Below are 14971 nucleotides of genomic sequence, written 5' to 3' on the forward strand. Positions count from 1 at the left end.
CACAAAGAGTGGTCAATAATTGGAATGCCTTACCAAATGAAGTGGGTCTGTGCCAAAACTTTGAACTCCTTCAAATCCAAAATTAATGTTCACTGGAAAGAATTAACCATCAAATTCTTACCCAACTGCTTCTCAGCTGAATATAGGGAACTGGAAATTAATAGAGAAGACAACCAAATGGCACGGAATAATAGTTCCATCTTCCTTTCCCACAAAGGGGCTCAACGATGGGACAAAAAGTCACCGACTTCACACACGTGAAACTGGTCTCTCCTCGACAGTATACTATGTACTAGACAGACCTAATTCCCCTACATCAAGGTGCTGGACAGGGACCCAAAATGTCACTATTGAATATGGATTGGAATAAACTCGATAGTTTATTTTACTGTCAAGAAATATTTCACTATAACACGAGACTTGATATTATTTGCAGCGATACTTGAACTCATTCCCCTAGCCGTGCGATGAATTTCATCTTGCCGATTCTTAAGAGCCGTTCTTTCAAACAGTCGTTTTAAACAGCTTGGCTATTTCTATTATCAATATTTTGTTCTTACGGGCGCATCAGCATATTGATTTAATTAAAGGTTACGCTTACTTTTACAAAATGCGCTCATGTCAAATCAGTTAGATATATAAATGGGCATTTAGCAAAATGGCAGAACAGAAAATTCAAACGCAATGAATAACGAAATCCAAACCCCAGTGTCTCATTTTCTCACGACACGCATGCGCAGTGTGATACAACAGACCCGATACAGCCAGGGGCTTGGCACGTTCCTACAAAGTATGATCCAGCCCATTATGGGTCACAGGGACGTGTCAAGCCCTCGTGGATACAGCAGGCGCACTCGATTCTCGGACACACACTGTCAACACAATACAGCTCTCTATATAACGGTATCAGCAATGCTTTATTTTATGTCTACGATACACGCAATGGAAAAGACGGAAACTTTCAATAGGTGCCTCACGTTACGATAATTGAATCCGATAGAGAGTTATGCCATTATGAAGATCAAAACCTTCTTATGAAGACCGATCCCGCGATCGATCTCTTCATCGCCTCCTGTAGATATCACTGGCGGGTCCTAGAAAATTCATCTTGACTCTACTGTATTTAGTTTGTATTTAAATGTGGTTTTTTTAATCTTTTGAACAATCGAAACATTCCAACTAAAACCGAAACCGGTGAGTCGCATCTCTTTATGTGAATATACTACTAAATACGGTGTTTGTTCAGTCGTGAATTATTAATATGTATCTGAAGATAAGTAAAGAAAAAATCGAATGTGTCCATCTAACAACGACCTGCCAATAATAACACTATTTTTATAAAATGTGTAGCTTCATAGCATCCTGTTGTAAGTTTGCTTGGAGATGAATACATTTATAGATGTTTTGACAGTAAAGCTCGGATAAGTCGAAGTCGACGGGACCAAGCAAAATATTCGACTTATCCGATAGTTCGACTTATCCGTGTCCATGTGTACGCAACTACGAAGGTCATCAATGCACGATTTGAAATAGCCGGAATTTCGGCCCGATCTGATAGTATCTCCTAGTGGATGAAACCTCGTATGACCTTCCGTAGGTGCGTTTCGTTGTGTATGTTAACTACAGTACGACACATGTGTACCTTTGCAATGTGGCCATATACCGACAAGACGTCTTCAGGCTCAATTTCTACTTTCCTTAAATATTCCGAAAATCTTAGATTGTAATTAACATACAAGGCAAAACGCCCCTGCAGGCTATATCATAGTATGTACATGTCTAGTGGTGTACATCCTCGCAAGGTCATATGCTGTCGGTCACTCAAGGGTCAAGTTATATTGCTATATCATGCTTTACAATGTACATATCTTCTCTTCCCTCGATCTTTTCGATTCCTCCGACAGGTACATTCTTTGACAAAACCTCGCCTGGGGAACTTGCATGCTGCTGCTGCTGCTGCTGATGATGATAATGATGATGCTGATGATGGCCACACTAAAGATGTCGATAGAGAAAAACTTTCTATTCATTACGTAAAACAAAACTCCTATACTCTGACGACACGTGTAATATTTCAGTACTTCGGGGCGGATGTTGTTCCAGTCGTCCGTAGCAAATTCAGACAAAATGTCAATTATATGTACAGTACATGTAGATGATTACCATTTTACGTACGTCATCAACCGGTAGCTATATATAGCGTTTTGGTTGGAATGGCGGTCATTTTTACCGCCACGCCGGGAAGCTTGCGCATATCAGTCATCTTTAGCGGTTATTAATTGGTATCAAAAAGACAGAGTTCTCACTGAGCCCACACACAGGTAGTGCAGCTACGCCTGTCTTTTCCACACCAATGACCGCTTAAGATGACAAATATGGCAAACTTTCTGGCGATGGGGTAAAGTATGGCGCCTTAAGCTTTCCACATATAACACAACCGGGTGATGACGTAATTGGTACGCCTGGTATGACATGTATCGTGTAAACCACCGCAGTCGGAACCGTCCTTAACATTGACTATTCCATGTCACTTCTCAAAACGAGTTGTCTTAATAGTATACTAACAAATGTATATTATAGAAAGCACAAGAATTCGTAATTAACCAACCGCATTAGATTCAGCACATAGTCCATCCCATACATATTAGCTTATATTGTTTATCACAATTTCTGTCTTATACCGGAATTACATGTATGAAACCAATAGTCAGAGCCTCCGTAGCCATTTTTGATGCGACGAAGGGTCACAGTCAACATGCGTAGGATACCCTTATATCCCGAATGTCCGAAGGCCCGATAGTCCGAAGGTCCGATAGTCCGAAGGCCCGATAGTCCGAAGGTCCGAAATCATGCGTGGCGTGCGCAGAAAGAGTTCTTGGAGCGTAATCACAAAAAGCAAAGATGGCGCACGTAATGCAATATTCATTTTTCTACAATGCTCAGTTGGAGGCAGTTGTTTTTTTTAAATGACCACTCCAGTCAAAATGGCGCCGTCTTGTGACGCATAACGCAATCTAATTAAAATTAGACTTATAATTTCCACTCCTCTACGATACAATGCAATACAAGTATTGAAGTGTATCGTAGAGTATTGTAGAGGAGCGGAAATTACAAGTCTAATTTTAATTAGATTGAGTGTTACGTTTCAAGGACACGACGTCAAAGGTTATACTACCGATACCCGCGCTTTTTGGCACAAATATTGTTTTCTTTCGGTTTTTAATTTCATTTGTTCGTATATATATTCTGCCATACTCTTGATATACATATTACACGCAATAGGAAGCCGTTCATACATGTATAGAATCATGTATCCACGTTACAATATTATGATATTTTCGGATTATCGGGCCTCCGGACTATTAGGTCTTCAGAATATACGCCAGTCACCGTAGGGCGATCTAAATAAATTGTACCTGTATTGCGTGTCACGAAAAACATGGAATCATTCATTTTACCTGACGTTTACCTGTTCACGTACATATATTTTGTTATCCCGAATAAACATGTTTAATCTTAAACAATATATTTATAAATTGAAACTGTCTGTTTAAGTTGTCAGGGACTGTCTATATAACTACTTTTCTGATACATTATTACGTTTTGAATACCTGGAAACCATACATTTTTACCCCAAAATAGGTAATTATGATAACAACAACTGAATTTTACAGACGTCCCATGGGAACCTTTCGTAGTTCTTCTGTCAATAAATTTCCTTTTATGATTAATATTAGATAAATATTGAATTGAGGATTACTAATTCATTGCTAAGGGGGTCCATTTGGAAAACAACATGTACCTACCTGGATTAAAGGAAGCAAATGAATTCCAGGTGAACTTCTTTAATGAAAAACAGAACATTCATAACAAGAAATATCTTTAAAAAAGATAAACGGCATAGTTTTAATGCTGGTGGTTATAATGTAAAACTACTGGTGAAATAAATTAACGAACTACGATGTAATTAATAAATGCGCAGTTTCAGCACGGATAACAAAATTATATCAGTTTGAATCATTTTGGTGATAATAAGACTGCAAATGTGTCATTTGAATAGATGCATCCACTTATTCAGCTTGCATTCAATTTAAAAGGGACATCACGGTAAAAACGTTGCAATTTTCACTGAATGTACGCGTTCTGTTCCTTTCCAGTTCTGTTTCTGTGCTGTTCCAATGTTCACAGTCAATCCTATGTCCAGCTTGACCACTCGGTTTAGTTGGGAATCCCCCTCTAAATTTAGCGCGGAAATTATTTTTAGATCATTACGTGACTGTTTTGAGATCGTGGCAACACAAACACACGATAGTTTACAAGGCGATATCTATATTCCATCTGGGTTAGTTGGATAACGATATTATACACAGTGGTTTAAATGTTAAATAACACGTTCTGTAAATATTACGGCACACATATTTATGTGTAAATAAGTGTAAACACTGTTCATATAGTATAGTGACAGTAGCGATGTACTGGTACAGACTGTATAGATATTACCGAGTTTGTGGAACTATTACCGAGTTTGTGTGAATATTACCGAGTTTGTGTAAATATTACAGAGATTATCATGACCTACATGTACTATCAAACAATCAAGCAGAATACGAGCGGCGTCCGTATGACTGCTGTTTTCATGTTTGAACTGTTACAATCTATTGTACTGCTTCCCAAGTTTAATTCTAGGATTGTGTTTGACCCATTTTCCTATTATTCTCTTCATTGCGGAAGCTGTTATCGTTTTCAACCCCAGTCGATTCACATTGGAAGCCATTTTTGTTTCCATGTGTTTTAGTTTGTTGTGCGCATGCATTTATCGTATATGTCACAAAATTTGCATATTCAGCTAGAGTGATAACATTTTAATAATTGATAATTGATGTTTTTATGTACATACATCATCAAATTTGAATGGTCATTGTTCAGAAGGTTATTTGTTTTAAAGATACATTGTATACCCAATAATATGATAAAAAATACAAAATAGATATTGGTTTACCGTGAGGTCCCTTTAATTTGTTTCGTTTTTAACTGTATATCTGCATTTTGCATTGACCGCTACATTGACCAATCACATACTTCATCTTGACCAGAACGCCACCTGTCGCGTCATATCCGGGGCCAAAACAAAATTAGACGGCTATGCCGAAAAAAAAAAAAAATCAACAAACAAACAAAACAACACTAGATGAATAATTTCAAAAATATGGTTTATTTGTAGTCTATATATTGAAACAATAGATTGAAACAATAGGTACATTCACAACGTGGCTGAAACATGTAAATACATATTATGTATTATAAATCTGAGGCGACACAAAACATGGCGTCCAGATATATAGGAACCAGTGTTGTGTGACCAGGTAGGCATTTCACTTCCGATACTAAATGTGTCCGAGCGCCACTAAACATCTAAAACGTAAAAGTGTTAAATCTCTAGCTAAACTTTAATTACATTAAAAAAAGGCAATTGACATCTCAAATGATCAATATATTGTCTTCTTGAATATTAAAAATAGTCATATTTGCCTAATTGTTTCACAAATTATCTGTTTTTGTCTCCGAAATAAGCATCAAGAAGTCAATATTTATAGCATTCCAGTTAATTCAGAAAGAAAAAAAGTAGAATTTTTTACAAATTTAATGTTCAATCGAGATCAATATAAATTTATTTTAAGAATGTTGTATTGGAAAGAAATATTTCAATGGCTATAGGGGAAAGTGCTGTTACAGATACACGCGCCATCACCTGCAAACAGACCAGACCAGATTTGGGATTGACATCAAGATAATGATGGGTCGGGTTCTACGAAACATACAATATACAGGCTGACATAGAATAACAAAAATCAATATCCTCAATAAATGTGTGATTTAATGATTCAGGAAGAATAACTAGTCTTTCACATATATTCCACCCAATTTGATTATGAAAGGGGAGACAACTCGTCTGTGTATAGATAAGAATAGTCACTACAATTGAACATGAAAGTTTTTCAATGCATTCTGGATTTGTCAAGCTCTGGAATCGAGTGAGTGATACTCTCAACTTGGATAACCTATCAATTTATTAATACATCTCTGATTCATATCATATTTACTAGTGAGATAATAATTTCTTTGCTAAAAAGATTTGAAATCTGAAAATAAAGTTTTGCCGTACTGAATTTTTGCAAGAAATTAATTTACATTAAGTTGGAAATAAATCTTGTTATGACACTGGTAGTGATTTTGAATGAACATCTTCAAGTCAATATTAAGTTATAAAAAGATATCACAGCATATTTCGCTGATATTTAGTTTTATATTTCTCAAGGCCGTAAGTGAAAAAATTTGCAAGTTATAGTTTGTACTTTTTTGTACAGAAAATTTATTCATTCTGTAAATCTTTTTTGGTTCATACAATGTTTATATAAATACAATGTACATATATTTCATACATGTATTTAGATTTTACACATATTTGATAAGAAGAACATATACATTTGTACCAGCATCTTATATCAAAGTAAATTTAGAAACTCCTGCATTGGCAGTAGTTTAAATTTACAAGTCACAAATTGAGACTTTAATTCATAAATTGTATTTTAATGGTCAAATCCCACACTTAAGTCACATAAAAACATCTCATACAGTACCATACAATCAATTTCATTTGCAAATTGAAAATCTAGAGTAGAACAATTGAAATCTTTTGTCCTTGCAATTGTTGTACATGATTCCTTGTCCTGAAATCATGGAAATCACGATTCCTTTTCCTGTGATCATAGAAATCACGATTCCATTGTCTGCAATCACTGAAATCACGATTCCTTGTCCTGTGATCATGAAAACCACACTGACTCTTACATTTGAATATAAATTATGCAGTTAATTTTGCAGCAATTAATGTAAAATGCCTCTATCAATTAATTTGTGATGACAATCTAAGATACTCCTACTTCTGATTTAACCATGAAGGGTTAATAAGTATGGGAACGTTAGAAATGCTTACACCATCAACAATAAGTAAGTTGATATTTTAGATTCTTGAATCTGAATCTACATCGATTAAGTAGTGTTTTATACATGTTGTGAGATAATGCAGCTAAATGTCTATGAACATTATCCCTGGCGATGCCAACAGGGAAAACAGGCACATGTATTATAATGTTTAATATGATGATAATTACAAAGTTGTTAAATGAGCCACATTCATACAACCAAATCTCCAAACATTTCATTCTGACACTCGAATAGAATCACTTACAATCTCTATAACAGACAGCTTGATAACCTTAGCCAAAACTATTTTCGTACACATATATTACTATATCTTCGCTTGCCAAGGGCGCATAACTTCATATTCATCCTTGGCGGATTTAGCTTTAAGCTTGTTTTCATAATTTCTTCCATTGCCACCTTAGCAGGAACTCTTAAAAGAGTTATCGCTCTTTACCAGCAAGCCTTTACTAAACCTTTAAGATTGTAGCACTGGGCACCAATGTTGGTTGTCGTTTACATTTAGAACAGAGTGAATTACCTCTGCCAACTGAGTAGATCAGAAAAATGTTCCGACAAAAAACATGATCAAAAACGCAATTCGGTACAGGCTGCTACCATTACTAGAATTTACTCACAGGGGCTTGTGATGGATTTTCAATCCAAGGGCCAATACTGTAGGATAGAAATTTCTGCCAAGCCCCTGTGTCTATTAAGACAACCAATCCTTATGTGCACTGTAGGATGCAATTTCATAGGGTGGCATCTCCAGAAGCCGGGGCAGGATGATTTTAATGCTCAGAAAACCAGACTAAATCCATCAAGGTTGAATATGAAGTTAGGATCGCGCCCTTGGCAAGCAAAGATGGCATTACTGATGACAAACTGTTTGGTTTGGAAGAATTACAGGGCATCAATGTATGCCAGCCAGGTCATAAGTTACATATGTATATGTAGGTAAAGTAACTCTTCAGACTTTTTCTCCCAAACTTCACAGGTGTTTTTTCCATTTTTGGTAGGGTAAAGAAAAACCCTTTTCCCTGCCTAGGCAAAAGACAGCGAACTTGTATCTTCTCGAGATTTGTCAGTTTGAGACACAAAATGTAATTCATCTTTGAAATCTCTTAAGATTTAAATATTCATTCATTCTTCTAATTTGGAATGAAATCACATACGCCTAGCTCTCTATATAAATACACTATGAAACTCTGACATATTCAAGGACTTCTCAAGGTCAATGGCATGGCTACATATAATGTTGCCATGGTTACCAAGACTTCTGCTATAGTTACCAACACTGTTGTCATGGTTACGTTTTACATTCATGCCATCATAATTGATAGGGCTATGTAATAATGATGAGAGCGTATATACAGTTTGATTGTAATGTTCATATATACATAAATGACATTAATGCACCATAAAAAGACACAAAGGGACGTCCCTATGTCCCTGATATGAGAGGGGAAAAATAACTTATTGAATGACACAAATTTATGAATCAAAGATTAATTCAATTTACACTTGAGAAATCAATTGTGCATTTTTTCCCTAATAGTTGTCTTAGATAAACTTAATAAATGTTTTGTTTCAACTATTTGTCAGTTCCTGGTTTACCACCTACACGACTCCACCTATTGCTAGGTTTCATTTCACAATTACAATATTTGGTATTTTGCCTACTTTTGATGGTTACTGATTACCATCTATATGACTCCGCCTAATTTCTAGGTTTTGTTTCACATATACTATAGTCGGCGTTCTGTCTACTTTAAAGTAAGTTACTGGTTTACCACCTACATGACTCCGCCTTTTCCTAGATTTCGTCTTAATGACTATAAATTCAGTGTTCCCTCTGCGTTTATTTCATTAAATGAATACACTTATGTATACATATCACAATTATAACAGTGTTCTATATATGCTAAACAGTCTCATCACCACATCTAAACAAGCAAAATTAAATCTGAATTCAAATGACAGGACACATGACATTTAAAGATAAAATTCAACATGAAAGCTTTTAAACAGCACCAACTGTACTGGGAAAATCATAGAATTTTGTGTTTATTGACTTGTACATTTGTGCATGCTAAAGCGATGCACCCCTCTTCATTGAAAGCCATGTCTGATATATATTATATATTCAGAAATTTCTTTTACATGTACATAATTTTTTTTAAAACATATGCACAAATATTAATATTTTAGGCAGTTAAGCATGTCCTTCATTTAACTAAGTACATGTAGTTATAATTCTTATAAAGCAAATGTACAAATATTATAATCTTAGATAGCTGAAGCATACCCTTCTTTTAAATAAGTACATACTCATAGTTTTTTTAAATAAATAATTTTGTATTATTTTATCAATATATTCAGTCAAAATATAACAATAATTTAAATTCTAATATATAATTTTCTATTAGAATCAGTTTCTATCTTAAATTATCGTTGTGGGGTTGACAATTTTAAATATTGCAACTTCACCCATTTCGCATCGTACTTAACCTTTCTTTAACCAATTTAAATCTACCAATATATTTTATATCCTTTTAACCAAACATCCTTTGTTTCCATGCCCCTTGGTCCTGATGTTGCCATGGTTACTGGTCCTTGTCTTTGACGTCCCTGAGATCCCGAGTCGAGTTTGACCTTGTCATCCCCATTAGAGATACAATTCGACCCCCTATGGCCCAGTAGTAGAAATAGCTGATGGCGACAAGCATGGTTTGTGACCCTTGAGATATGAACCAGCCTTTGGTGAAGGTTCCTTCCCCTAGGGTTGTAACTGTTATCACTGTAAATACAGCAGAAATATTGATGTCTTAGTCGTGTTATAAAGTTTAGTTAATCATGCATACAAAAAGAGGAAAACAGCCAAAAAAAAAAAAAAAAAAAAAATTAACATGCACAAACCAATTCAATGTGTGATCTTGTTAAGAGCACTAGTTCAGAACTAGGTACTGATAATTTCTAGTTAAAATTCAATAAAATCCTTTCATTAGAACTATAACTTAAGGTTAAAATGGATTTTCAAGATGGCTGCCATGACGACCATCTTGGATACCAGATGGACCCGAACAAATAAGAACACTTGGTCAAGACCACTTATCAAGTATTTCTATGATATCTCATTAAACTATTGTCAGTAGAACTGCAGTTTAAAGTTCAATATAGATTTTCAAGATGGCTTCTGTGTCGGCCATCTTGAATATCTACTGTTCCCCTTATGAATTTGCAGCATGATCACAGCATAGATGCAGTATGAATGCAGCATGGAATTGCAGCATGATGCCTAATTTATCACACTATATATTCTTACTAGTTAAAGCATGATTGCAGCATGTTTAAATTATGCAAATGATGCTGGGATCATGCTGTAAGCATGCTGCGATTGTACTGCAGGACAGCATGGTTGCAGCATGAAAATATAGTCACCATGCTGGGATCATGCTGCATTTATGCTTTAAGGAAGCATGGCTGAAGCATGATCCCAGAATGGATTGTGCAGCATGATCCCAGCATGGTTTGTGCAGCATGATCCCAGCATGGTCTGTAGCATGATTGATGCATGGTTAAAGCATGATCCCAGCATGTTTCAATTATGCAAATTATGCTTCAATCATGCTTCAATCATGCTTCATGGCAGCATGGTTTGCAACATCAATGAAAATCATGCAATAAATTCCCCTCCCCTTAAAAAAATCCCCCAAAATATTGGTCACATTTAGTCCCGTCTATGTACTGAAAATTCCTTTGAACTTTCAAGTTCAAGTTGAAAATGTAAAGTGTTCACTACGCGCAACTCACATTGACAGAAAACATAGGGTCATAGGTCACATGAGCTGTCAGTGTTTATGTGTTAATTTTTTTTAACCAGTATTTGGAATTTCACCAACAAAATGAATTTTCTTTATAAACACATAGACATTTATGATGAAGTGATACATTTAACAGAACGTACGACACATGACAACAACATTCCAATACACATATAAACAACAACGCCCCAATAAATAACAACAAATAAACAACAATTTAGCAATATATAAAATATAGGGGTACGAACACAGCCAGCTACACGTAGAATGTCCATATATGATAAGTGCTGTATTAATTAAAGAAAATAAAGGGAAAATAGAACACATGCAATATTTTTTTTGTTTGCTGGGATTATCGACCCGTGAAAAGCCAGAGTCATTTTGAGGCAGGATCTCCTTGTAGTAGTTGGTGACTACCTCACTGAACATACAGGATGCCCGTTGCAAAAATTGCCATCCAGAGCAATTAGGGTAAAGTGTCTTGTCCAAGGACACAACCACGACAGCACAGACTGGCCTGTTTCTCAGCTTCCCGAGAAACAGAAACCAACATGGGTAGGGAGAGCCGAACCATGCACCTCGGATCACCACCTGAGATTACATGGCCGACGCTCTAACCGACTGAGCTATCGTGGCCCCATACGATAAACCCTTAGCTTGCTTATTGTAATATTTCTGATTATTGATGCTGACCTCAGTTTCCCTGTTCTATAATTCTACTGTTAAAATATTTAATTTGGTTAAGATAGAATAATTATAGCATTTTTTAGATTAAAGGTCTTGAAATGTTTTATTTTTATTTTTCAATGATTTTTTTTTATTTGTGGTTTGTCAAATATTTCAGCTGTTTAAAATTTACATATTTTAAATTTGCTAGAGCAATGGAGGGTATTATCGTCAGGCGGTAGTTATCGTCAGTTTTTACAAAAGTTTTGAATATTTCATTAAATGTTGAAGTCAAATTGCTGTAGTTTTCAATGAACAAATATATAATTTTTTAGAACGTTTCTGGCCTGATTTTCATTCAGACAAAGTTTCCAAACAGATAATATTTACGTTTAAATATTTTAATAATCTTCGCGTCATAATTTTCTGATGTTCTTACGTCACTTAATAAGGTAAGTGCATCATCTTTCTCCTTTCAATATTCAAATCGGGAAGCAAACATTGGAATGTTTGTGATATATGTGAAGTTCCGCCGCGTCTGCTAAGTTGACCCGCGTTGTATGTACATCCGGGCTTCTTCGATGCCGTAAATCGGCGTGATGATAACTGCCACAATTTGGTACACTGGAGGCAGTTATCGTCAGTTTTGCATAATCGAAATAAATAACCTAGTCTTTTAGAAGACCCAATTGTTTGTTCTAAATTAAAGATTTGATTTTAAAAGATCAGTATTTGATCTGTGTCTTTCAAGTTTCATCTGTTATTTATTGATATCGTAATATTGTATTAGCATACGTAACATCGATGCTGAATGTAATGTTCACTGTTGCAAAGTGCTTGAAAGCTCGGGCAGCACGTGCAGAAACCCAAAACATTTCCGACAATGATATTTGCCCGGTTGCATATATTTGTTTAACGGTTTAAATGTATTTTTTTGTTGATCAATACATGTTCTTTAAACGTAGACATGATATTTTTTGTGTTTATAACAAGAAACATTTCAAAACGCATGAAAATATTGACGGTGACGATAACTGCCTCCACCTGACGATAACTGCCTCTGTTCGGCCGGAAATACAAATAAAGTATGTTCCCTCGTATAAGTGATAAACGCTCAACAAGTCAGACTCAGGTAAACACAACACTAGCCTAAACTTAACCTACAACAGTTATTTTATTTTTATGAACAGTATTCACTGGTAATGAAGCAGTCATACTTAACCTGACGATAATACCCTCCATTGCTCTATATGTTTATATATAATGCACTTTAAAAGTCAATATTGGGGATATTTTTTTTACACTTATCATGCAGTTAAACATATTATATTTTGCTTTTCGCTTTGTATGGTTTTATTGGTTTCCTGCTAAATCAGGAATAAATCTCATGGATAAAGGGCATTGGGAAAAAAATTAATAAAAAACTAGGGAAAAAAAAAAAAAAAAAATGGGGAAAAAAAATGCAACAGAAAAAAATGTGAATAACAAAAAAAAAGTGCAGCATGGAAATAAATGAAAATCAAACAAATCGTGTGCGGATGGATACCTTTTTTCGATATAGTGTCCAGTGCTCCCGTGGTTTGCAGTCTTTGGTGAGTAACCAGTAGAAGTAACTACTGATAGCTATGGTTACAAGTCTAGCACACAGCCACAGGATAGGGGCAGTACACAAGCTGGTGGATAGGGGCACACACAAAGCTGAAACTAAACCAGAAACAACTCAGCTTTGCCGTTAACCCAGAATTTGACAGGCCCTCTTGTTGAAATGACCTTTTCTTTTTTATAAGCTGTTTGAAGAACAAAAAGAGAGAATTTTTTTTTTAAGGGCCATTTTAAAATTGTTTGTGAAAATTTTTGAGTCCCTTTTGATATAAAAATGGTGCTATCTTTCAGATAACAAGGAAGGTTGAACTGAAAAAAAAACTTGTTAAAAATAGCAGATTAAAAAATTTCTAAATCAAAATGTTAGTAAACTGTTAGTAGGATTTTTATTGTATGATTTGAAGATTTTTGACGATACATTTAACCAAATTGAAATTTTGCATTGCAATTCAATTTAATTTCTTTTCAAAAATTTGTTTTGAAAAAAATTTGTAAAAGTTGCTGGTATCGAATAACAGGCAAAGCCTATATGTTTACACTGGAAAAAGAGAAAACAATGCATGAATGTGTTGAGGCCAAGGTCAACAAAATGGATACCCAGTGCAACGTACGAACTGGACTGAATCTCAATCTAACCTACTTCAACACTATATAGCTATCTACTACAAGCGGGAACTAATATCAACGACCACCTAATATAATATCAAATCAATCCATGTAACATAACTCCTTAAGTTTTATCTCTTTGGAGTTAAGTACAAATCCTTTGTTCATTTTTTAATGTGCAATTCTAGAGGAGTAGTATTTATTTATTTTTTTAAGTTTGGAATGAAAAGTTTACTTGGGCAAAGGTTATTTTTGAATATGAAATTATGAATGTTCTTGATTTTAAAATTCTATGAAAACAAATGTCATTTTCATTTTAAAAAATAGGTAAAACTTTGAAATCTATTCACAAATTTGTAGATGTATTTAAAATTTCTTCAGAGAAGCATAATTTCCAAAAAAAACTAACAAATGGGTAGACGGCTGTAAGTTTAATGAGTGAGACCAGATATATAGATAAAGATAAGAGATTGAAATGGGATAGTTGACTGAACATGCAGAAATTGCTTTTGAAATTGAAAACACTGAAATTGGAATTGAGATTGATTCAAAATTCATCTAGACAACAAAACGACTGCAACTGGCCAACTGGATGCTATCATGCACCAATCCTGAATCTATCTAAATATATAAATATATATATATTATACAGGTAAAGCCATGACTAATGGTACATGGTTTTTATCATGAATATAATATATGCATGCTATAATTGTAATATCAACATGCTTCAAAATTATTTAACAAAATTAAAAATTGTGATACAAATTTTATGTTGAAAAAAAAAATCAATAATATATGAGCATCTCTTGATAAACACTATTTCCTTTGACAATTAAAGTACATTGTATGTTACAGCAGGCTTTTCTCGGACAACTTATGCAGTGCGCTTTGGAAAGAACTTACACGCCAAGAACATGAAATGAACAACATCACCTAAGTAAAATTTGTTAATTTTCAATAATTGTTTATTTATGGTTTTACGCCTGGCAACAGCTGTGTCTGCAGATGATGTGGCCACCGAGGACGTTACATATATTGATAACATGAATTCACCAAACTCCCATAAATTGGCACAGTAGTATGCCGCTTCGCAAACAGCAACCGCCCTATAATATCACCAATTTAAATGCAAAATGTCTAGTAGCAGGTTGCAGCAAGTGCCATTTTTTTTTATAGACTTAATTATTTTGTTTTTTTCAGGGGAGACAACTCTACCTTCCTTGCTTTGTTGGACACTCAACAAGCAAGAAGAAGAAAAAAAAAAGAAATATTAAAATATATTGAAAGTA

The 14971-nt window shown here is 34.9% G+C and overlaps 1 protein-coding gene across 7 annotated transcripts in view; it reads right to left on the reverse strand.

Moving 5' to 3' along the window:
- Window positions 1-5191: 5191 nt before the first annotated feature.
- The window catches only part of LOC117336793 (tumor protein p53-inducible protein 11-like), a 241434-nt gene continuing 231654 nt past the window's right edge, over window positions 5192-14971 (reverse strand). For 6 of the 7 annotated variants that reach the window (XM_033897444.1, XM_033897438.1, XM_033897441.1 and 3 more), the window contains exon 6: window positions 5192-9781. In XM_033897444.1, the coding sequence (XP_033753335.1) occupies window positions 9588-9781 (194 nt within the window). In that variant the 3' untranslated portion in view covers window positions 5192-9587. Of the gene's footprint in view, window positions 9782-13017; window positions 13176-14971 lie in introns of all 7 variants that reach the window. The other variant, XM_033897439.1, reaches the window with a different exon arrangement.

Source organism: Pecten maximus, chromosome 10, assembly GCF_902652985.1.
Source record: "Pecten maximus chromosome 10, xPecMax1.1, whole genome shotgun sequence".
Classification (NCBI taxonomy): Eukaryota; Metazoa; Mollusca; class Bivalvia; order Pectinida; family Pectinidae; genus Pecten; species Pecten maximus.